This window comes from Jaculus jaculus, chromosome 10 (assembly GCF_020740685.1).
Source record: "Jaculus jaculus isolate mJacJac1 chromosome 10, mJacJac1.mat.Y.cur, whole genome shotgun sequence".
Lineage (NCBI taxonomy): Eukaryota > Metazoa > Chordata > Mammalia > Rodentia > Dipodidae > Jaculus > Jaculus jaculus.
This window is the reverse complement of record NC_059111.1, coordinates 74890793-74917417: the sequence shown is the minus strand read 5'-3', so window position 1 is coordinate 74917417 and position 26625 is coordinate 74890793. Positions and strand designations below refer to the sequence as shown.

Here is a 26625-nt window from a genome sequence, read left to right as displayed (position 1 = left end):
ATTTTCAGTAAACACACACACACACACACACACACACACACACACACACACATAATTGGGAGTTTTTCTGAGTATATTCAAAAGATGTGATGAGTTGCTAGATCTTTTTTTCTTTTTTCATTTTCCTTTTTTCTTTCTTTGGCTTTGTGTACTTCTTACTCTTTCAAAACTGAAGTTTTAAAAGAGATATACATAAAAAAATCATGAGGGCTGGAGAGATGGCCTAGCGGTTAAGCGCTTGCCTGTGAAGCCTAAGGACCCTGGTTCGAGGCTCGGTTCCCCAGGTCCCACGTTAGCCAGATGCACAAGGGGGTGCACGCATCTGGAGTTCGTTTGCAGAGGTTGGAAGCCCTGGTGCACCCATTCTCTCTCTCTCCCTCTATCTGTCTTTCTCTCTGTGTCTGTTGTTCTCAAATAAATAAATAAATAAAAATTTTAAAAAAAAATCATGAAAGTGCTTGATATTGCTTAACCTAAATGTGTAAAGTCGACTCTAAAATATTTGCTCTCTCTTTTTTTTCTTTCCCCATACTCTGCAACACAGCTTTTCTATGTAGCTAAACTAGCCTTGAATTCATCCTCCTTCCTCAGTTTCCAGAGTTCTCTGTTTCTAAACATATAGCTTCATGCCCAGCTAATAAAGAACTTATTTTCACTGTAAGTAAAGCCCAAGTGCAAATCATTTAACTCTATTTTTGACATCCAATACTTTTATTTATTTTATTTTATTTGTTTGGAGAAAGAGAGAGAGAGAATGGGCACACCTGAGCTCTAGCCAGTGAAAAGGAACTCCAGATGCATGCACCAACTTGTGCATCTGGCCTACATGGGTCCTGGGAATGGAACCTTCTCCAGCCACTTTTTTTTTCCATTTTTTTTTTTTTATTAACAACTTCCAAGATTATAAACTATACCATCCCCCCACTTTCCCCTTTGAAACTCCATTCTTCCCATCTCAATCAGTCTCTCTTTTATTCTGGATATCCAGTACTTTGAATCCCACAGAATTTATTGATACAGCACTGAAGGAATTGGGTGTAAAACAGAAATTTATGGCCACGTGAACAAAACTAAAGACAATGAAAACAAAGGAGAATTCATACCACTCTCAAATGTTTTATTATTCAGTCCACAAAGATGAACTTGGTGCCTCAATTTATTATAATGAAAAATGAGAGCTAACTCATTATTTGCAGAAACCACTTGAGGTGAATGGACATTCACAGAAATATCAAACTGATGTCAAAAGATGTCAATTTTTAACATAATAGAATGCTACATTTCTTTCATCTTCATAGATATGTTACTTATAATTTTATTATTGTAACTTCTATTGTTCTAAAACAATGTATCCTTAAATGTAGAATTCTTAATAGTCTAAGGGGACAGGTTAAAAGTAGTTATAGACTATTACCATTACTTGAAAGTAAATGTAGAGAAGAAAGGCTAATCAAGAAGGAAGGCAATATTTACAGATTTGGATTAAAATAGACCAGTAAAGAAAATAGGATGTGATCAGTTCAGTAGACGGGCAGTTATGGTCTCTCCTGAGAGGCAGAGGGATTTAAATATAGAGCAGCCATTTGTATCTGCTTAAAAAAAAAAAAAAATCTTTCTTACAAAATGTATTATTTTGGAGGGAAATCATTTCTTACAGCATGCATCTATTTCATTTAACATTAATTTTAGGAATATGGCAGACTACTTTAGTGACCTATATAAGGTCAATATTAGCTCAAACAATAAAGAAAAGAAAAATTGCCTAAAATGCATAATATGTACAGCATTACTTTAGAATCACATAAGGTTAGTATTTCTATATAATTTCTCCATCAAGGATAACATAAAATATGCTGGGGAGATGTCTCAGTGGCTAAAGCGCTTGCCACAGAAAATGTGAACCTGAGGTCACTAGCAGCCACAAAAAAAAAAAAAAAAAAAAAAAAAAAAAAAAGCTGCTGAGCATGGTGGCCTATGCCTGTAATCTGCAATAGGGTGGTAGAGATAGAAGGATTCCTAGGGCTTACTGACTAGCTAGGTGATCTGAATTATTAAGTTCTTGGTTAAATGAGAGATCCTGTCTCAAAAAAAGATGAAAAGATGTAGAAAGCATTAAGGAAGACACCCAATGTTAACTCCTTGCCTTCACATGTATACTAACATACAAATACACATATACACATACATGCACATCACACACACATATACATCTGTAATAAAAACTAATGCCATGCGTTATTAGGGATGTTATTTTATTTAATTGTACCTTGAAATTTAAAAGTATATTTTAAATATAGAGAACCATTTTCTCACCTAGCTTAACTGATTCTAATTATGGTATTTCCATATAAATAAACTTCTATTTACATTTGAGAACTGTTGAATAGTATTTCAGTTATCCCTATTTTTCAATGGTCCAATACACAACTAGATGCATATAACTTTTAAAACTTGTTTAAATAATAAAATTAAACAAAGCACTATAAGTTGCTTAGTCATATGCATCATATCTCAAGTGCTCAATTGCTATCTTGCAGGTGGTGTAGGTGGAGAGCATATATCACAAAATGTTCCATGAACAGGACTGCATAAAAGGCTGGGAGAGAATACATGAGCTAACCCCATATCATAACTAAGAGTAAATCTGTACATAGATTCTGGGCCAATGATCACTGTGGAAGAGAGAAGGCTTCTTCCATTGTACATTGTATGGTCTATGTGGAGAGACAAAATACCTTTCCCACATGTACAGTCCAAGGTGGATGCCTAAGCAGAATCATAATCAAAGATCTCATCTAGCTTTTATAAAACCCTTATGCAGCTTCCATTAAACATACAACTGAATATAATTCACTACATGGTAGTCCAATACAAATGTGACTGCCACAAATTTCCCAAAATTTTCTATATGATTTAAAAAACAACAGATACAAATAACTCCCAGAATATGTTAATATCTTATACTGAATTTCAGACAAGTGTCCAAGGGCCAACTGGACTGATCAATAAAGAGTAATAGGAAATATAAAAATTCTTACAAAACAGTCGTTTACAAACATACTTAAGTTAGGCATTTGGTGTATGTGCTGTAGTGGTCAATATCATGTGTGCCCAATGCAAGACTTTTATACCATCAGGTATGTCACAACAGCAATGCTCTTCCTGCTATTATTTCACCAAGATCATGGTTTCCCATTTTTACGATGGTCATACTTGTAGGCAAAATTTTTTTGAATAATATTTTTCATTTTAATGGGACTATATGAAGCCTGTGTATATTCCCACTTAAGGGAGAAGCTTACTGGTAAGAGAAACCTATGCAACTATGCAAAATATTCACCCCAGTTAAGACACCTATTAATGGGCCTACTCTACAGTCTTCTATTGAACCAACAACCAAAACCTAGATAGCTGAAGAAAATTCATCATGTAAAAAGGAAATGCAACCTCATGGATGAAACAAGTGGCATGAGATGTAGGAATTATGAAGGAAGCCGGAGAAAGCTGTAAGAACCCTTTGTGTGCCTTGAAAAATATTCCAGTGTCTCTGTAATGCAAAAGCTGTGTGCTAGTTGTTACTTTTGTTACACAAGTATCTTTTACAGAAGTCTATATTAAAAATAGGGGCTGCAGATACCGCTCAGCAGTTCAGGTGCTTGCCTGCAAAGCCAAACAACCTTAATGTGATTCCCCAGTATCCAGGTAAAACTGGATGTGCAAAATGGCACATGAATCTGGAGTTTGTTTGCAATTGTTGGAGGCCTTACTGTGCCAATCTTTCTCTGTCTCTCTTTTCTCTCACTCCTTGCAAATAAACAAATAAAATATTTTAAAAATCAGGCTGGAGAGATAGCTTAGTGGTTAAGTACTTGCTGGTGAAGCTTAAGGACCCCGGTTTGAGGCTCAATTCCCCAAGACCCATATTAGCCAGATGTACACGGGGGCACATGCATTTGGAGTTCATTTGCAGTGGCTGGAGGACCTGGTGTGCCCATTCTCTCTCTCTCTCCATATATATATATATGTATGTGTGTGTGTGTATATGTGTGTGTGTGTGTATGTGTGTGCATATATATATATATATATATATATATATATATATATATATATATACACATACACACACACATATACATACATACATACATGCCTTTTGCTCTCAAATAAGTAAATAATAAATGAACAAAAAAATTAAAAATCAAATTTTAGTCTATTATTTGAAAATTAAAGAAAATCATTCAAGCACATGAAAACAACAGTAAAAGTAAAAATTCCTCTTCTTTTCACAAAGTCATATATTTTATCTATGTTTTGTTCAGTCAGGAAACATATGTTTCATATAAAAATATATGCTTCATGTAATACACATGTAGGGATTCCTTATAAATGTCCAATTAATTGAGGATTATACATTCCTTTAATTTGGGTTATTTATATATTTACTTTAACTGAAGATTTACATTTGTACTTTGCTTCACTCAAAATAATTAATAAGCTACCACGGTGAATTAAAAAATAAAACACTTGGGCTGATGAGATGGCTCTGGTCAAGGAACCTGCCTTCAAAGCCTAACAAACCAAGTTTGATTTCCTAGCACCCACGTAAAGCTGGATGTACAAAGTGGTGTATGCATCTGAAATTAGTTTGTAGGGGGAGGCCCTGGTATGCCCCTTCTCTCTCTCTCTCTCTCTCTCTCTCGTGTGTCTTTTGCTCTTTTTCTGCTTGCAAATAAATAGATAAAATTGTTTTATAAAATATTTTAAGAATGTTATGTAGTGCTATAATTTTGATCTTCAACATTTTTTAAAGTTTTGCATCTTACAGGCATGGTCACCAGTCTTTCGCACTTTTAGAAAGTGGTGGGGATTTTAAGAGGTAGAATTTAGTGGAAGTAAAGTCACTGGAATTGTGATTTAGAGATATTAGGACCCTAGTTTGCCTGTGTCTCACCCTCCTTCCCACCTTTCCTCTCTCTACCCCCTCCTTTCTCGCTCCCATGAGGTGAGCAACTTTCTCAGCCAAGGGTCCGCATAATGATGTACTGTGATACCACAGGCTCAATGTACCAGGGCCCGTGAATTAAAATCTCTGAAAATGTGAACCAGAATAAAATATTCTGCCATGAGTGGGTCATTTCAATTGTTCTTTCATAGCTATGGAAAGCTGACTAACACACCAACCAAAACTTAAATCATTCCTCATGTATGTTTAATTAAAATAATAGTAAATACAACATGTAGTGGCTCTGGTGCTTTGATCCCTTGGTGTGCTCTCCATCTCTGTAGTCTCTGCCAACAACTCTCGGCTTCCTTGACCAATCTATATGCAAAAGCAGTCTTCATTTTCCTTCACAGATATTGTTTTATCCTATCTTGTTTTGCTCTAAAACTCAAACTCTTATCTAAATATATTTCTTTTTTTTTTTCTACCAGGCTTTCTCCTTTGAATAAAATCTGAGTTTCATGACGGTAGAAATTTTGTGGTATTTTTTTGTCATTCTAGGTTCTAGGTAAGTGCCTAACACATATTCAATGAATGTATGTAGAACTAATTGATCAAGTGGACTTTAATATCCCATAGGTTTATTCTTCTAATTGTACACATTTTCATGCCTGATTTTTAAAATGTATATATCTCAGTTATTGGAGGTTTGATAATTCCAATTACTTAAAAATATTTTCTTTGTGAACATATGTCTCTGGGATAGGGATTTATATTTAGATTACACCTGTCAGTAACAAGATGGAAATGTTTTGCTGAATACCTGACACTTTCATAGGCATTATATCATTGATTTTCTGCATTAATTCAAAACAAGAGATAATCCTTAGTTTTTAGGATAGTTCTTTAACTGTCTTTCCAGCCCAAATCCTTAGTTTTCAGAATAAGTGCCCTAGGTTTTGGAATTCCGTTTATTTTTTAAAAATTTGGTACATGCAGATAACTTAACTATCTCATGTAAGGGACTTCTTCAGAACCCTTCCAGGCTGTAAAGTGATACAACAACTAACAGACTATAACATTCTCAGATGTTTATCTAAACACCAGTCTAAGGCAACAGCCAACCACCTGCTTATTACTGCAAGGAAAACAATGTTCTCAACTCCCAAAAGCTGTACTGAAAAAGAGAATGCACACTGGATATTTCTTGAGGGCACAGAGCATTCTACTTTTTTATTTTCAAGAGTGCTACAAAGGAACACGTTGTAAAGTGTGTGTGTGTGTGTGTGTGTGTGTGTGTGTGTGTGTGTGTGTGTGTGTTTACTGGGGCTGTGATAGAAGAATCATTTGGGTCATTTAATATGTAACTATCAAAGTTGGTGCTGTGTTTATTTGATTTCTTGGAAGTATTTCATAAATCTAATTCAATAATGCAGCTGAGACTAGGTAAATAAAATCTGAATGAACTTAAATGTTACAGGAATTTTAAATGCAGATGAGAACATGAAAATGATCACTAAGTTACCTTACACTTAACAATTGGTAATTGATGTGAACTCTGAGAAACTATCACATAATAAGTGACAAAATTCTATCTTCTTTTGGAAAGACTTGAGAAATATTTCATTGTTTTCCTTTTCTGAAAGTGTTTTATTCACATATTTTTGACAATACTGATAATAGGAAGATGTAACCTAAGCTGAACTATTCACAATTTTCCAATTTAAATTTATTTATTTATTTATTTGAGAGCGACAGACACAGAGAGAAAGACAGATAGAGGGAGAGAGAGAGAATGGGCGCGCCAGGGCTTCCAGCCTCTGCAAACGAACTCCAGACGCGTGTGCCCCCTTGTGCATCTGGCTAACGTGGGACCTGGGGAACCGAGCCTCGAACTGGGGTCCTTAGGCTTCACAGGCAAACGCTTAACTGCTAAGCCATCTCTCCAGCCCGATTTTCCAATTTAAAAAATTACTGCCTGCATGTATGCATGATGCATGCATGTGATTCATTCAAAGTGTTAAAGGCAAAACTTAGAAAATCCATATCCAAATATTTAAAATAAGTTGATGAGGTGTGTCTACTAAATGCAGATTTAATTAATAATAGTGGGCTTTGTTTATACCAGGAGTAGTAGCACTTTCCTAGTAAGATGCTCTTACCTATCTCAAATACATTTTATCACAGCATTGTAGATATAAGATATTTTGTGTTGGTATAAGAGAAACAGTTCATAGTAAGCAGTATGTTATTAAAATATATTTATTTTTTAATATTTTTGTTCATTATTTATTTATTTGAGAGTGACAGACATTGAGAGAAAGGCAAAGAGAGAGAGAGAGAGAATGGGTGTGCCAGGGCCTCCAGCCACTGCAAATGAACTCCAGATGCTTGCACCTCCTTGTGCATCTGGCTAACGTGGGTCCTGGGGAATCAAGCCTCAAACTGGGGTCCTTAGGCTTCACAGGCAAGTACTTAGCCACTAAGCCCCTTAAAATATATTTAAGCATTAATTAGGAAATCAATAATATGAATGAATGAATGAATATGAATGAATGTTTGAGATCTTGGAATGTTTATAATTTCAAATGACTGCTTTGAGAGAAAGCATCCTAAAAAACTTAGTGAAAATTAAAATTAAAATCAATTACTGAAGCACTGCCATTTCAGAATTAAGAAACAGAAACCATTTAAGTTAATGTGGCTTCCGGAAGAAATTTATTTATTTAAAAAAGATAAAAAAAACCAAAGAAACAGTTAAACAGCAACACTATTACAAGTCAGTATTAAATGTCTTATAATATGCAAATACTGTTAAAATGTATGTGCATATTTAATGTACAAGCTAAAGTTATCAAGAATCTTATAAAGTGTCATTTAAGTTAACAAATGATAATAAGGTATTTATAAATAGAATCTTAGTAGAAGAGTAAACACCACTAAAATTACTTCCAAGAGCTTTCTTTGCAATAAATCTTTTTATCCTCCCTATATCTCCCAAATAATGTGTTCTCTACTGAACGACTTCTAGGACATACCAGAACTTAAGTCATACAAAACTATTTTTATAACTTCATGTTAAGGAAGCCTTCTTACAGAGCATATAATCATGTGTTCCTTATAACTTTTTTTGCTGTTGTTCAATTTTTTGTTCAAGACAGGGTCTCACTCTTGTCCATGCTTGCCTGGAACTCACTCTATACCCTGAGGCTGGACTTGAACTCATGGCAATTGAGCTACTTCAGCTTTCCAAGTGCTGGAATTAAGAGATGTGCACCAGTAAACTCAGCTCCTGAAACTTTATCACATTAAATATTATAGCAAGCTACAAAGATCCTACATAATTTTGTAAAGTATTAATGAATTTATACACTAACTTATAGCTAATTAATATATGCATTTATATCTCCATACATTTAAGCAACATATTAGAAGATTTATTAGGCAACAAATGTGCTTTGCAGTGATTACTTAAACTTTTACAAGAATATAAATTAACTTTAGATATGGCCAAACTGCATATTTTAATTTAGCAGGTCCATGGCAGGGATCAAGAATCCACATCTCTAGAAAATTTCCAGTAGATTTGGAATAGCTCATAGAATATATGCTGATGAGAAAACCTCTATAATAAACGCTTCCTGTTGTCTAATCTTGAATCAAGAAAACTGTAGCAGTTGTCAGAAATACAGGTTTTATGACCTACTAACTACTAGAGTGACAAATATCTATTTCTTTCTGGTAGACTCAGAAAACTGTGGTCCAGATATGACTATAGTTTGGAAAGCACTCAGTTAAAGACTGACAAATTTACTGAAAGCTGTATCCATTTTTTATGTCTTATAATTTCCAAAGTTCTTTATATATTTCAAATTCTTTTCTTGGTCAAGCAGACAAAAACTACCTTCAAATGTTTCATGGAACAAACAACATCTCTCTCTCTCCATATATATATATAAATTTATGTGTGTGTGTCTATTGTGTTTTCCTGAAAAAGTATTCTTCCCTCCTTAACACATTTTGGACTACCATTCTACATGTATATGATGTATTTTGAACATAATTCCTTTCTGATATATTAATTTGTCCTACCTCCCCCTTCCACTAAACTCTCTTCTTCCCATTCAGTTCCTTAAAGAGACATTTAGGTAAAGTATTATGACTAATAAAATGCATAAAAGGAAAATCAAAGATTTCTTTTTAGAATATCTTTTAGAATATTTTGACATTTCGAGAAAGGCTTAGTATATTTTTCATTATATAACATGGAAAAGGAGATGACTTGTGCCCAAGTAACCATACTATAGCAAAGCAAACGGGAAATTGTGGAGTGGCTTTTCCTTCCTCTCAGACTACTGGTTGAAGAGGAAAGCCTCCAGCCAGGACATGATGAAGTCTATGAATTCTACCCCTTTATGTAAAGTGGAAGTGGGCCAAGACACAGAGGTGGAAAGAGTAGACATATTTAGTCCTGAGTGAATACTGGCTTATTTTTTGAGAGTTGGTTTAAAATATTAATTAAAAAGACATATGGCAGGATAGGGGAGAGTTTAGAAAAATAGCAAAGACTCAGAGATGCCAAATAAGGGTTTCAATGGGCAATAGAGAGGTGTTTTAATGAGAGCAAAATGTTGATTCAAGAAAGACAAGGAAATATAGTTGGAAAGAAAAAATATAGGAACTATGGGTCAGAATTTTTTTAAATCATCAAATTGCTGAAAGCATGAATTGGAACATTGTCTAGTAGTCCTCAAATTCTTTTTGCATTCCTGTTTGAAGTGGTTGGGGGTGAAAATTTCCTCATGTAGTAGATAGAGGTTGTTATATCTCAAAGTCAAGTCAAGTCAAAGTCAAGATGTTTAGGAAGAGTATTCAAATATATCTATACTATATTACAGGTTTCTTTTTTTTTTTTTTTTTTTGGAGCATGGGACTTTGAAACAATCACATTTATTCATTTGCCTTTGGTAGTCTTGTGGAATTGAACTCAGGACCTCACACAGGCTAGAGAAGCAATGTACCCCTAAACAATTTTTCCACATTATTATCAAAGGGCTAAAAATTTGCATTTGTAACAAAGAAAATGGTTATAAAAAGCCAGAGGAAATGGCATACATGGTGGGACCTGAAAAAAGGACCTTATAATTAGATGTGACTTTTTATCTTGGCCCAATCAATGGCTGAAATGCATCAATGGATAGATTATCTTAATTTTCAGGTGAGTTTTTTTTTTCTTTTTTTTAAGAGAAAAACTGTTTCCATGGGTTTAATGAACCTTCTTATGGATGAGAACTCCTCAAAAAGTGAGCTTTTACCAAAACTAATAAAAATCCTGACATTCTCAATCTTTTGACTAAAACCCTACTAACAAGGTAACAAGGAAAACAAAAGAAATTTAGTTAGGAAGGCTTCCACAAATATGCTTGGAAGAACTGTAGATGGGAAGAAATGAGGAAAGAGATTCTAGTTAAGAGGTTAAAATGGATTATTTGCAATAATGGTGATAAAGAAACTAATGGATCAGAAGTCACAGAAATATTTGAAAAGTTTATACTACCTAATATAAATCACTAATTCCTAGAATTCTGTTAAGGTCCATTTTTCTTTTGATGTAGAAATGTCTGTTATGAAAAGACAATGATTTCTCTGAAAGGGGTAATTTATTATCAGTAATCAACTAAATAGTCAATATATTTTCAGGTCATCCTCTGTGACAGATTGACTGTTTACAAAAGAGAAGGTTGAGAATAGGTATCCCAAGGGTTGGGTGCTGGTAATTACCTGGTTATACGCAAAGAAAACATGAATAGAGTTAGCTAGAAATCTACCTGTGGGGCTCATAAGTAATATACGTTCAGGTAGGAAAGTGGGACAAAGAAAAGTTTTATTTTATGTGGTCTCTAAAACGGTCCCTATTTTTGCCTTTTGTCACTCACTTTTTTTTCTAACACATTCGTTCCAAATTTATGAATAGGCTGAAGAGAGGGTCCTATGTTTAAGGCTGGTAACCTGTTCTTATGTTTGTGTACAGATAGATTGTAAATCAGATTTAAGTTAAAATTATCTGAGGGTAGTTTCTTGGGTTGCTCTTACAATTTAAAACTGACAATACAAGTGAGGAGAGTCTATCATAATATTTCTGCATTCATTTTACTCCTATTACAAGTTCCATTTTCATTTAAAAAGATTTGATAGAAAGTGAAAACCTTTATTAATTATCAAAAATAAACCAATTACTTAAAAAGTTCAAAATCTCGATGTGTCTAAATGTTTCATAAAGCAATTCATGCTCTTTAGATTTATACGAATCCATTGGCACTGTATGTGGGAGAGAAAGGAAAGCACATTCACATTGACTGTGCTATTAGAGGCTTCCATGAGAAACTGGTTGCTAAGTTTTAACTCTAATGAGTTAGTTATTCTTTAGGCTAATAATATCACCAAGTATAACACATATGGTGAGAGCAAAACTGTCACCTCTGGTGCATTTTAACAACTATAATTCCATCATACCCCTCTTTCACACAGCCTATCACAGTTAGGAATTCCTAAAAGCTGATGGAAGTTAAAAATCAGATGTTGTGCCACTGGGGAGAATGATACAGGAGTACTTATGGGTACATATAGACTGAGCTAGTAATGAGGTGATGCATCTGCTCATCAATACATGTTTGCCCAATGTGGATGTGCGTGGCATTCTATTCCTCCTCAAAAAGGATTATCACCATATGTGCATCTGCATACTCACTGAGACCACTCCTTCACCCCCTCATCTTATATCAACCCTTTATCCTTTTACCTTTTGCATTTTAATCTTTTTTTTTTATTTTTATGGTTATACCTTCTCTCTAGACTTTCTTCAATCCTGCTTTGAGCTCAAGACATCATCCTAAATTCTTTCCTTCATAAGAATTCTTTTCCAAGACCAGCATAAGGTACTTTCATTTCTACACATACAATTTCAGTTACCATGCACGTTACAGCTGCAGCAGAACATGTTCTATGGAAAAGACACTTTCCAAACTTGCTTCTTTACTGTCTCATTCCATAGTCTTCCTGGTAGCACTAACTAAGCATCCATAGCAGTTTAAATTTCTTCTGGTGTGGTCATCAAGGATTAGAAAAAAGGGAAAGATAAAGATGGAGCACAGTGTCTGGTGGCTCAGATGTTCCCTCTATGGGCTGGGTGAAGGTTTAGCCATTTGGTCTGTCTTTTAGGATGCAGAATTTTATGGTACCATTACCATTTGGGTCTAGATTTATGTCTCCTACCCCCTCCACTGCCCTCTTCTCCCTCCCCACCCATCCTATTGTCTAGTCCACGAGATGCTTGCTGGGTATGTAAGGCATCCTGGGTAGATTCAGGTTCGGTACTGTAGATGAGTGAGGCTATGTGGCGATATTTTTTCTGTGATTGGGTAAGTTCACTGAGAATGATCTGTTCTAGGTTCAACCATTTTTCATCAAATTTCATTGTGTCATTTTTTTCTTACTGCTGTATAGAATTCCATTGTGTACATATATCACTGCAGAGGGTATGATGAAGACTGACCTTAATCTTCTACAGCTTCCCTCCCTCTCTCTCTCTCTCTCTCTCTCTCCTCTCTCTAACTCTTTTATATTAGTTATCTTTTCCTTCCTTTTCTTATTGGGCACTGATCTGTAACTCCCAGTACCAGCATGCAGCTATCATTCACAATGAACTTTTGATCAGAGAGAACTACAAGGTTTTCTAAAAGAAAAACAGATTTCTGTCAGAGTACTTGATGACCCACCAAAGGTTAGTGGTAAGAGCCTACTGCTGAAGATACCATATGCAGTTGACACTTAAAATGGAATGGCATAGCTGGAAGCTGGAAGAGAGTCAGTCCCCAGACAATCAGCATATCTAGTGCCAGAAGGTACTACATGGGTGACTGGGGGAAAATGACTAATATCTGTCCAAGCAACTCATGGTCTAACCTACTTAGCAGCAAATAACCTGTTGTGATGCCCACACAAGTGCAATAGTGGCACACAGCCATGGTGGGGAACCAACTGCTCTTGATTGGGCTAACTGATCCCCTCAGTGGTACAGGACCCATAGCTGGAGCTGGGAAACAAGTCAGAACCATATCCAAACATAAGCCTGCTCTCCATTATCAAGCTACTATCAATCTTGGGCTAAAAGAGGGCCTACACCTATTACATTCTCCATAAAAAAGTAAGGGTTATCTCATTTGTCCTGGTGCTAACTTACTCTCCGTTTGAGAATCTGCTTCTCTTTTTCAGATAGATGTAGCTCCTAAGGAGATAGCCACCCCATCATACTGCAAAAGGCCCCTGCTGAAACTAAGAAAAAAATGGAAAACAAGCAAGGGTGATGTTTTCTTAGTGAACCAGGTACCAATACAAGGGTGAAGGAGATCAACACAGAGAAAAGTCAACTCCTACCAAATCAGAGATCCAGAGACCCACTCATCACTGAAGCAGACCAAAAGTGAACCCAACATGGCTCAGGGAAATTTTGCAGAAGAGGGGGTGGAAAGCATGTCAGAGCCACATGTTGGGTCATGATATGCAGAGACATTTATCCTACCCATAACTATGGGGTAACTCCACAATTCATTACCTATATACCTCAACAAAGAGGGGCAAAGGAGAGGGGTTAATTCACAGATGAGCCTAATAATTGTACCAAGCTGACTGTATTTGCTGAATACAAAACTAATTAATAAAAAAGAATTTTTTTTAAAAAAGATGTTGCACAGATAATTGTTAGTGTAGTAAAAGTGCACTCTGATATTTTAATGGTGGGTACACATGATGACACCTTTTTTCCAAAGTCACATAATGAACAGCATCAGGAGTGAAGGCTGATGTAAGCTCATGGACTCTGGATGATAATGAGGGTCAAGATGGTCATCAATGGCAAAAATAATACCATTATGGTACAAGTGTTGGCTATGTTAATGTATGCAGGAAGACATGCTTTCATTTTAGTTATTTTAATTTGGCTGTGAACCAAAAAATGGCATTGAAAGATACAGAAAAAGATTTAGTGCTACAAAATCAAAAGCTATTGGACTATTGGCAACCCTATCTATCAGGGAAAATGTATTTGTATATCTTTCATTGTCTTTGGACCACTGGTTGCTGGTTTCTGGTACTTTAGTAGATTTTCTATTTTTCTTCTTTATCTTTCTTGCATGAATCCTATTTTCCCCTCCTTTCCCGCCTTCTTTCCTTTCCTTTCCTCATTTCCTTCTTTCCCTTCTTCTTTACTGTTTTTTCTTTAAAATAAAAAAATAAATAAACAAAGACCAGGTTCTTTCTATGTAGTCATGACTAACATGGAATCCTTAGCAATCCTCCTACCTTATTCTCACAAGAGAGCTGGGAATGCAGGCATGGACCACTGAGTCAAACTTAGATTTCATATTCATTACTGCTTCTTATATCCTTTGCCCATCTGCCATCTGTCTTATCATATTCTCTTTCAGTGTTATGTGACATTAATCTCCTATATGCCAAAAATGCATCATCTCCAACTCAACACTGCCTTCATGAACATCAATGTCACCCTTTTAAACAAAGCTTATCATTACTTCTCACTTCCTATTACCAACCATAATACCTCCTCTTCTTTTAGAGTGCTACATCTCAACAGGTCCACAATCAGCCAGATACAAATAACAAGGTAAAAAATTCTACAAATCTCAATTATTTTTCTAATTGTCAAAGGATCTTTGGAAATCAAGTCATTATATTCTTCCTTATTTATATGCTACTTTCTTACCTTTTTTCTTCTTCAGGTGTAAATTATCATTACTGAATATTTGTTTTGTTCTTTTTACAAATTCATTGTCAGGGTATAATAGATTCCTCAACAGTTTTGATTTTTTTCAAATCACCCTCACTAAGCATATCATAAATCGGATCATCTGACTATGTTGTAACCACTTCGCTGTTGAAAAATTTTAGTGAAGTTTTAAGGTCCATTAAAAAAGGCATTCAAAAATTCAGATTTTGGCCCTGTGTGTTCAAAGATCATGCTAGTGCATTTCTTTGGAAGACATCTCAAATATTATATAGTAAATATTATGATTGGCATTTTGTTAGGTTCAAGCATCCAACCTAAACTTTCTATATTAAGTGTTTCATACATAATTATTAGATGTAATGTCTGATTTTGTTTTATTGGTATTCCATGATAGAATAGCATGAAAGACATACTAATAGCATACCTTCAATGGATAATACACAACATTTATGTGATTAGATAATGAAATAAAACCTAAAAACTCTGGGAAGTTCTCAGGATTTGATTTTCCCTATAACACAACTGAGCTTTCCTGAATATGTAGTCTAAATGAAGACAACATAATTGTAAAGGGTTAAGACCTGGTAAGAACTAGGCTTATTATTGTGTATATTAGAAAATAAATTTTAGAATTAATAGTAGCCTCATCCTCTTCCACATTAGAAAATGAACTGGAATTCCTTTTACATCCTTAAAATAAGTTCTTTCCTCCATGCTCACCCTGAACCAACTGAAGTTCTAATGAAAGAACATAAGTAATCAGCAATTCATCCATTCTAAAACATTGCTGAGGTAAACAATGAAGCTCCTTTATTTTTTATTTTCTAAAACCTTACCCTATAAATAAAGCCTTCTCATAGACCTGGTTAGGATCTTTGAAGTGTTTTCACCAAAAGTAATTATGCATTGGTAGTATAATAGCTGCTTTCCAAAATAAATAATTACCAAGTAATATTTGGTAGTTTCTAAATTGATCATGAAATCTGGTTTTCAAAACCCTTCCTTAGTTAAATGTGTTTAGCAGTGTTCGAATAACTTAGTTCTTTATAAGGCTCATATATAGAGTTAAAATTGAATATAGAGCCTACTAAAATTAACATATACGAACTATATTTTAAGGATCTGTTAGAGCATCAGTAATCCTCCTCCCCCATAAGCCTGGAGATTAATGAGGAAATACTAAGGGAAATCATTTTGATTCCGTAGCTTTGTTTAAAAAATGGTAAAAGAAAAAAGGAGCTGAGTTAGATGACTTATATGAATCTGTTTAGCTACAAATTTCACATAATAAGTTCATACAGAATGAGAAATGCATGTTAGGCACTGTTCCAATGCAATAGTATACTACAACTCTCCAAACATAGCTGTGTTCAAAGATAATGCCTGTTTCCCAGCATGTATAAAAGAACATATAAGAAATGTGCTACTTACAATAGTGAGGATTTATGGATAAAATAACAGTACATTTGTCATTCAGACTTATTTCCTTATTTTCATTATATAATATATCTGTATCTACTCTGCAAACACATTTACATACGCTTTAGAAATATAGAATTCATAAAACTTTAAGAGTACTTATCCAATTTTGATGAACTGTATCTGTTAATGCTTTCTCCTTACATATTTGCACAACCATGTGCAAATTTGTATTTATGCTTAATATAATGGGAACTTACATGTAAAGTATTTGCTTCATACCACCCCTTACACTGTAACCACTTGTGATGAAATTTTACTACTATCATTATACATAGGATTAGTTTTTACCCATCTAAATATTTTGTACTAAAATTCTAAAGTAAAATTATTATAGTGCTACTCTTAAAATCATAAATACCCATTGAATATGGAGAACATTACAATAAGCAGCACTCTGGATTTGAAGGAGAATTTTCTTTTCTGCAAAGATTGCAATGTATCCCACAGCATGTTTCTTAAGTTAGAACAGAAGGAGGTCTGGTCAGATGGAGAACATGACTTCAGGGAAAGGAGCCCAGGGGCATGGCTGTGGAAGTACTTTCAAACTTCCTTGATGTTATATGTGAACAAAGTTCTTCTTAAAATCCTTAATGTTTAAATGAATATTCTTTATTTTATTTGTACACAAAATTTATTGTCTGTATAAAAAGTATTATTAATTGAAAGCAGAGCATTGGCATTTCCTCTTAAAAGTTATGATACATTACATGATTATAATACTACCAAATTCTAATGTCAATACTTTGTGAACTCTAGTAATTGAATGCGTCAATTACATTTATAGTACAAAGTATAGTTTCAGGCTTAAATTTAAATATCCATCTTGTAATGTGTTACTTAAAATGACAATCATATATACTGAAATTATGAGAAATCCAGTTACATAGTTTTGAAGTAAATATATTGCTAAATGGACTGTCAGTAATAAGATAATCTGATTCCATAATGTTATTCATGGGCATACTAAATAAGACATTTATGTAATGAAAATTACAAATGTAAAAAAAACTTTAATAAATTCATGCACATTCTTTTGTGTAATTCTTCATTTATATATGAATGTATATTTGTGTGTGTACAATAGGTGAAGATCAATATACTTACATGACTTTCTATATATTTTATTATTATTATAAAATAAGATTGTATAGAAATAAGGGATAGTAATACAAATAAAACAGAGAATATACAGTTATTTGACATTTAGAAATGTATGGAAATTATGGAGTGAGTTGTTAGAACTTAACATGAACTAAATTAGCATCTTTATTAATAAAGTACAATTCAAACATATATTAATTATCTAGGGATGTAGTCCAGTGTAAGTGTTGTAGCTTAGCATGTGAAATACCCTGGTGTAAATTTCTAATATCACAAATAAAGTATAAGTATAACTAAATTTGTTAATATCACAAACATTGAGTGTATCCAGCCTTACTTTCAAAATGAATTCATATATTCTTAAAAAGGGTCTCCACATCATCTGTAGCTCATTCCAGATAAATTTAAAATGTGAAAGGTGAAAATACAGTGTATTCTAATCAGTACCTTTAGTTCACATTATTGCTACATCCATATTCTAGTATGTATATCAATTTATTTGATAAAAATATGTTAACAATAACAAAAACATAAATTAATTACTAGTTCTTTTACCAAACCCTAATTTTCATCAGTACAATGCTTCAGTGAAACATCAAGGACTTTCAGTTACTCAGTATAAATTTCAAAGAGGAGATTTCACTTAAAATGTTCACTATTGGTCTATCTTATAACCAATATCAAAAAAATTGATGATAATCTCAAATATTGCAAAAATAAAATAGAAATTAGAGGCAATTTCTCAGGAGAGTTTTCTAGAATGAATTGAGCTCAGAAACCTACATTCTCCAGCTAAATGAAGTGTGTACAGATAATTGCTAATATCTTGAATTATACTAGGAAAGAAAAAGATTAATCAAGAAATAACATACAAATGTCAGCTAAACCTTTAAAGGGAGAAATAGTTATTCCATTTTAGTGGAAGCATCTAGAATATTTGTAATAGTAGCCCTAAACATGAATATGGTGTTATTATATATTTAAGACATTAACAACATCAGCTGAAATGTGCTTGAACTCTTTTAGTATCTTAAGTTTTATTTCTTGCTAAAGAACTAGAATATCAGAACCATAATATTCATCACTAAAACTCACTCAAAAAACATGGTAAAATAGAAAATCTATTCAACACTCCTGTCTCAGCAGACAGAGCTAACAGGCACATTTCAATGTAAAACAGTATTTATTTAACTTATTTAGGTATAAAAATGTGTAGGCAAGACTTACAATATGATTATGTGTAGCTATATATTAATGAGGTAATTGATGCTGATGAGGTATCAACAGGGTATAAGAGGACAGTGAACATGGGTTACTACCTTGTAGAGAACTCAAAGAAGGAAATGTATTCTTAGTTTCCAAGTCATTAATTTACTCTGATCTTAATTATTTCTTTCCATCTGGAGTTTTTGGGGGGTTGGATTCTCCTTGCTTTTCCAGTTCCTTTAGGTGGGTGGTCAGGTTATTGATTTGGCATCTCTCTGCCTTTGTTATAGAGGCATTTAGTGCTATTAATTTTCACCTGAGGTCCTCCTTCATTGTGTCCCATAAGTTTTGGTATGATGAGTTCTCATTGTCATTCATTTCTAGAAATTTCAATTTCTTCCCCTACCAATTTATTGTTTAAATGTATGTTGCTCAGTTTCCAGGAGCCAATGGGATTCTTGGTGGGTCTTTTGTTGTTAATTTCTAGCAATATAGCATTGTGATCTGATATCATGCAGGGAATTATGTTAATCTTCCTAAATATTTGGAGGCAGGCTTTGTGACCCAGTATATGATCTATTTTAAAGAAGGTTCCATGAGCTGCTGAGAAGACTGTGTAGTCTATAGATTTGGGGTGGAATGTTCTATAGATGTCTGTTAGATCTAAATGTTCTATGGTTTTGTTGAGCTCTCTTACTTCCCTGTTGAGTTTCTGTTTGTATCTATCTATTGCTGATGGTAGTGTATTGAAGTCTCCAACTATGATGGAATTGGTGGTTATTTCTATTTTATTGTCAAGTAGGCTTTGTTTTATGAATTGTGGTGCCCATGTGTTTGGTGCATAAAGATTTATGATTGTGATATCCTCTTGATGGATCATTCCCTTGATAAGTAGGAAGTGGCTTTCCTTGTCTTAGTTAAAATTATTTTTGGTTTGAAGTCTATTTTTGCAATATTAGTATAGCTACATCTGCTTGTTTCTTATTCCCATTTGGTTGGAATATCATTTTCCACCCTTTCACCCTGAGGAGGTGTTTGTCTTTAGTGGTGAGGTGGGTTTCTTGAAGCAAAGAGGGAAATGTAGAGTGCATAGTAAGGCATTACATAGGTAAGAATATATGTCGAAAGGAAAAAAAGTATCTATCTATCTTACTAGTAAAATTATGAAAGAGAATTAAAATATGTAAAGATATTTAAAATTAGACATCAACTGCAAAGAGAAATAGAACATGAAATATAAACACTGGAAAGTGATCTTTGATGATGAAGCTCTCTTACTCTCCTACTGTGCATATTTAAATTTAAAAAGTTATTTCTCTCTAAAAAGCCAATGCTATAAAAACATATATAGTGACTCTTTTGTGTATATGGGTGTTGTGCTTGTGTATAAGCATATTTGTAGGCATGTGGATGCAAATGTTGGTACAGGTGCCTGTGCATATGTGTGCACATTTATGTGTGCATGGAGGATACTCTCAGGTGTTATCTTCATGGCTGATTTTTTTTTTCCCCAAATGTTATTATAAAGCACAAGAGGGCCAAACACTTAGGATTAAAATGAGTAGAGCCCTACACTAGATCATTGTGGATGACTACAAATCCTCCAGTGAAAACTGTATTTCTAATCCTCTAAAACAGGCTGCCTATAGATGTAGTATATGCCTGCTGTTCCCATAGTGTGTGTAGTGTTTGCAAAGTAGAGTTTGTTTTTTTGCGGCACAAAAGCACTTCAAATTCATTTGACTATGTTTTCTTAAATTAATTTTTATATGCATGTTATTTTTTCTTCATTGAAGAAGTACATTACGTAATTGTTTCTGAATTTTCACTTTGTTGTTTTCTAAAATCTATAATTAAGAAATATTATATAACAGGGTAGCAAAAATAAATTTTATTTTTATTTTGAAAATAAATTTAGGGGTACCCTAATTTAGTCTAAATATGCTCATCACTTCACAAGGAAATGGGTAAGAATTCTGTACCACATGTCACTTTACATATTTAGAGATCTCTGAAGAATACAGGTAGTATCTCTGTGACATTGGAACGTAATGTGGCTCTATTTATCAAGTTTGGAACACAGACTTCTGGATGACCACTCATTTTCAAAGTAACTGGTATTTGGTTTGGATGAAAAATGACCTAAGCTTTTCTCTTAATCTTACTTACACACACACACACATTTATATAGTAACTTGGAAGATAGGGAACAACTTTCCCTTTCAGTATTTTTTCAGTCAATCATCTTGAACCATTTATTTTGTGTACACCAGCACTCTTTCATCAAATTGTGCCTACAGTTTCAGGAAGAATATATTTTGCCACTAGCTAACTTTACATAATTAAGGTGAACTTCAATGTCATCAGCTCAAAGGCATCATGAACTATATATTTGAAGAAACATAATTGACGTGAGAAAAGGAGAGGTAACAGTAAACATCTAATTGCATCTGGTTGTTATCATTACTCATCTCTGGATGATCTGGACCCATGGAAGGTAATGGCTCTGGAGAACTAGTCTGTTTATTGGGGTAGGATCAATGGAGGGGATTGGCTATTGAGAATGGCAGGCAGTCTATTTAATGGGGTTTGGTCCATAGAAGGCCTGGCTATGGAGAACTTCAGACAGTTTATGTAGTAGGCTGTTCCATGGCCTTGTGCTGAGCAGCTGCAGTTCTAATCCCCAGTGGAACTTACTGCAAATGAGTTGTGAGGATGCCCATCACCAGAAGAGTGGCCACAGACACATAATTTTGCTTCTGGAAACAATTCCTAGATTAAACAAAGAGAATCAGGAGTTGGCTTTTTTCTCTTCTATTCTGAGGGCTCATGCAAATATTTTGCATTATGAATTTTCAAATTATTTTTATTATTGTATTGGTAGGTCAACATATAAAAAGTTATTCAATCCTTGTGTCATAGTTGAGGTTTCATAGGTTAAATAAGAATAAATTGGCTAATATGAAGTTGTATATTTGAAACAATGGATTAACCAATGACCAAAAATTTAAAAATCCACTGATTATTTCTGTCAGGATCCTGCCTTAGTAATCTTTCATCGCCTTAACTGGAATTATGGCCACTAATCATAAATATTACCATAGATTTAAATGCCACTATGATTTTAGATATGAGATGTTATTTATCCATAATTATCTCCATGTAACTTAGAAAAAGCTAACCTGTGACTTTTAGTCGATTGTAACCAATAACAATGAAAATAAATCCTGCTTAGCCATGAAATATGAGAACAGCAGCTATAATTTCTTCAGCTAAACTGCCATGCTTCTGCATTTCTATATTGTTAGCACCATTAAAATATGTCTAAGACTGTGGAGCTCACATCATAATATCTGCTAAGACCTGTTGAATTTCTCCATTTGCATTGAAAACTCTTCTATATACTTGAAAGTATAGTTTGCATTTTCATCTGTAAGAGCAAAGTGATTATTTATTGATAAATGACAAGGAATGTCATTTTTTACCTAAGTAGCACCAGACATTTCAAAGATTTTGTCTGAAGGGCAAAAGGATTACACTGCATTTGAACAGACCATGTGACAACACATCCTTGGACTTCATGTCTGATATGAAAGGATGATCCCCATTCATAAGATACACAAGGGAAATTATAACGATGCCAGGAAAGAAGAAAAGCAAGGAAGGATGTGGTAAGGGTGTCAGGGAGTATTTGTAGTGGTTTGATACATGTAAATATTACATCTTATAAATAATTCTTTTCAAATATATCTCTGAAGTTCAGGGGCTCTGTTTAAGAAATGGATTGTATATGCTTTATATGACTATATGTCATTTTTTTCAAGGTAAGAGCAACATTAGTTTAGACAGACAAAAAAAATGGCTTCCAAAACTCCCTTTTCTTCTCTTTCTTATGAAGAAGTACATCACCTGATACTGGCAGATGAGGACTGGTGGCAAGGGGATGTTCAAGTTATATTTTACTGTCAGAATCCAACAAACACGTTTTCATCTAAATTATTTTGTCAACAGCCTTGTAGTCCCCTTGCTAACCTTATTTGGCACCAGTGCATAATTAGATACACAGGGGTGTGACTCCAATTGAAGGTGTTGGCATTGTAGCACTCTGTGAAAATATTAACTATGAGGTTAACTCCAATTTTCTCTTCTTTAATTAAATGCACATGGTACTAATGAGGTAACCTACTGTTCCTTGATAGCACTAATTAGCTAAGAGGAGAGTACACTCTCACACTGCAATTTAAACCTAAAAATAAGGTTGAAATATGCTAATTGCAGGCAATTTAAAACAGTACAAGTTGAAGAACTAGTCATAATAAGAGAAACTGACTGCTTTACAGCTAGGCAGCTGTAACTTTGGTTAAAATCAAAACAAGCCACACAAATTTTGGACTGCTATTTAGCAAGGTCAGAAGCATCCTTAAAAATGAGATGTTAACTCCAAACAATAGTGATGAATCAGACCAACACCAGAAACAAAATCCTAAGGCAGACATTCATCAACATGAAACCAGGAAGTGTCACACACACTCCAAAGTGGCCATGCAACTGCATTTCACAGTGGAAATTAAGCTCTGTAAATAAGCTCTCTCACCTCAAATTCTTTCAAGAGCAATGCAAATTAAATAAAATATAATTTATGCTTCAGAAGTAGAAAACATATATACCTATGGAGATGGTGATGATTTGTCACATCAGTTCAAGGAAAAGATAAAGCCAGAAGGAAAGCTGGGGCCTTGAGGACCACATGACAGACTGTGACACAATGTGTAAGATACATGGAAATATGGGTGGCCAGGATTCAGAGAGATTCCCCAGTAAGGTTTTGACTAGGATTCTTAGTTTTAGAAGTCTGGACAGGAAGTAGCCTGAGGAGATTGTTTCCTATTTTTAGACCAAATGACCCAGAAACATAATTTCATTAAATTTAAAAATAACACAAAATTCCCATCTTCAATACTTCCCTCAAATATTTCCCAAATGTGATTTTAACTAATAAACATGGAGGCAACCATCCCATTAAAGCAAGATTCTGATGAACTTCCTGAATCACAGAAAAAGAGATAATGTTATGTTGTGATTGGTTCAAAGGATACTTGCCTTAAGTGATTCCCTATAATCCATAGCAGGATTGACTTATTTTACTTTTTTCATTGTAATTTATTTTATTTTATAGCAAGAAGTTTAACATGACCAAACATTAAAAATGTCATATTCCTGTCCAATTCCCTGGACTTATATTTTTAAAATTTTTATTTATTACTTGAGAGAAAAGAAATAGAGAGAGGAGAGAGAGAGAGAATCTGGAGGAGTGTGCCAGGGCCTCTTGCACTACAAATAAACTCCAGATGCATATGCCATTTTGTGCATCTTGTTTTACATGGGTACTGGGGAAATCAAACCTGTGTTTTCAGGCTTTACAAGAAAAGGCCTTTAACTTCTGAGGCACCTCTCCAGCCCTGGCCTTATATTTTTTAACCAAGAATGTTGGCTAACCAAAACACTTATGCCAAGTCATTTCTATTACTATGGAGAGAAATACAGCCGAACAGTCATTAATCCACCTTAGGAACAAGAGACAAAGCTGTCCTTGCTGTGGGTTCCTAGTGAAATTTTCTTGCCTTTGTTACTTTGCATGCAAATTCTCAAAACGTAACCATTATATCATCAAGTGTGGAACAAGCACTAAAAACACAGTGCTAAAGAGCAAAACACGAGAGACAGTCTATGACAGGCAATGGAATTTTAGTTGAATGTGAAACAGTAACAGAAGAAAACCCATTTGAAAGACAAACACTTTTGAGTTACTCTCAATGAATAATTCCTAGAGTCAAAAATGTGTAAAAATAGACTTTGCACAGCCATGAGGCAGCCATCATATCTTGCCAATAGTTTGGCTAAAGAAACCATGCTTTGAAAAACCCACCCAAGTTCTTTTCACACATGCTGAATGCTTTAGACAACAGATGAGACAGAATGTTGGCAAGAGATACTAATAAGCTTCTGACCAGTCAGGCTTTCACAGACCCATGGAGTTGTAAAGAAGTAAAGAGACGAATGAAATCAGACAGCCACTTAGAAAGGAGTCTCCTGGAGGCACCCTGACATTGCCTAGCAAATCACAGGGAAACCCAATGAGAATGGATGTTTTAAGTGTTCACATCTGTTTCAAATAAGCACCAACAGAGAGAAGGCCAGGATAGTGATTTGGATTGTGTTTTTCAACGTCAACTTCAGAAGAAATCTATTCTTTAGCTAAATGTGCATCATTGTAATTCTCCATTAAACCAATGAAGAGTAAATCTTTTTGTGTTTAAAATAAGAATATTGGCTCTGGAGACAGTCTGCCGGGGATCAGATCCTGACTTAACATTTACCAATGCTATGACCTTGACCAACTAACTTACCTAGTTTTCCCTGGCTTCTCTGTTTAGGAGGGAGGGGGGAATTGTAAAGAACAGGGAATAATGTTAGTGTCCACAAACTTAATATTTATTAACTATGTACTTACTATGCATTAACCACCATCATTACTTCAGAAATAACTCATTTTTTTCAAATTAAAATTATTTAAATCTTGTTATTGTGAAAGCACTTTTCTACATTATAAAGGTGCAAAAAATTCTAAACATATTCTAGCTGTAAGTAAATTTATATATACACACATATGTATTTTTAAGTCAAGTCAAAGTCTCTTTATATGAATAAAGAAATATTTTCTCTTTAGAAAACTGATGCAGGAAAGCAAGAAACTACTGTGTGTGGATGGATGTTCATGCAGTCACAAGGTAAAATAACTTGTAAGAATGAGAATATATTTAACAAAGTTCATGAAGGTAATGAAAGTGTGTTTTTGGTAGAAAAATGAATATTATAATAATGTTCCTTCAGAGCACATGGAAATATTTTAAAATTATAATTTGTTTCTTAAGATTGGTAGAAAAGATGCACCTTTTTGCTTTAACATGTAAAATACTTATGTGTCTCTAATACTAGAGGGATAATTAAAACTGGAAGGGATATTGTCCTCTACTTTGAAGGCACAAAAAGAGAAAAAAAAAAAAAACTTGGAAGCATGGATGCCTTCTACATAATATAAAACAAAACAAACTAGAAAAAGTAATAAGTATAAATACCTGCTTGGTCTTATCTTCACTCCCAACAATTTGGCTTATTGGTTTGGTTATCTATTTTTAGGGTATTTCCCATATTTTATTGGAAATATCCCAGAAGCACTATGTCATGCCATAAAGACTAAAATCAGCTTCCTCAAATAACTGTATTTCATCCTTCCACAGCAAATTTCTCAAAATCATGAAAAACTGTCTGGATCTAACAGAAGAGTTGAACCAATGAATGATGATATCTGACACATCAGTTTTGAGTATTCCATGAGGTAAAATTGTCAGAATCATTAGCATATGTGTGAATTCAGTTGGAAAAAGCAAGATGTAACCTGAAGAATCAACTTGGGGTGGGTACATACATACCTGAAGCATTTTCCCTCTTTATTTTGATGGGACAAAACCCTTACATTTATTACACAAAGAGAACCTGGTAAAAATATGAAAGAGCCGCTTTTCAGAGGAGGGAAAAAAGGTCTATACAGGTGAAATTATTCGTTAAGAAAACATATTTTTGTCATTTTGTTTTCTGGTTTGATGGCCACCAGACATCATGATTTCTACTCAAATGTTAGTGAAAACAAGATCATGGGATAATGTTTTAAGAATCCACATCCAAGCCGGGCGTGGCGGCGCACACCATTAATTCCAGCACTCGAGAGGCAGAGGTAGGAGGATCACTATGAGTACCAGGCCATCCTAAGACTACATAGTGAATTCCAGGTCAGCCTGGGCCAGAATGAGACACTGCCTCGAAAAAACAAAAAAAGAAAAAGAATCCACATCCAAAGCTGTAGTCTTAGGGATTAAGATTTGCAAGATCAGGGATGGGGCTCAAGGACAGCACTGAAAGATCTTGGTGATGATGACTTAGAGAGGTCTCTGTGTATTTTCTTAAGAAGAAATTTTTCATTCTTTAAGCCTTATGATTTCAAGCAGTAAATACTTATTTGATATAACTGCTGTAT

At 34.3% G+C, this 26625-nt stretch overlaps 1 protein-coding gene across 15 annotated transcripts in view; it reads right to left on the bottom strand.

Moving 5' to 3' along the window:
* Positions 1-26625, bottom strand: part of Foxp2 (forkhead box P2) — a 567416-nt gene that overhangs the window by 102222 nt on the left and 438569 nt on the right. For 11 of the 15 annotated variants that reach the window (XM_045160021.1, XM_045160025.1, XM_045160029.1 and 8 more), the window contains one exon: positions 21231-21305. The exons of the other annotated variants lie outside the window; for them this stretch is intronic. In XM_045160021.1, the coding sequence (XP_045015956.1) occupies positions 21231-21305 (75 nt within the window). The remainder of the gene's footprint in view (positions 1-21230; positions 21306-26625) is intronic. 15 annotated transcript variants of the gene reach the window in all.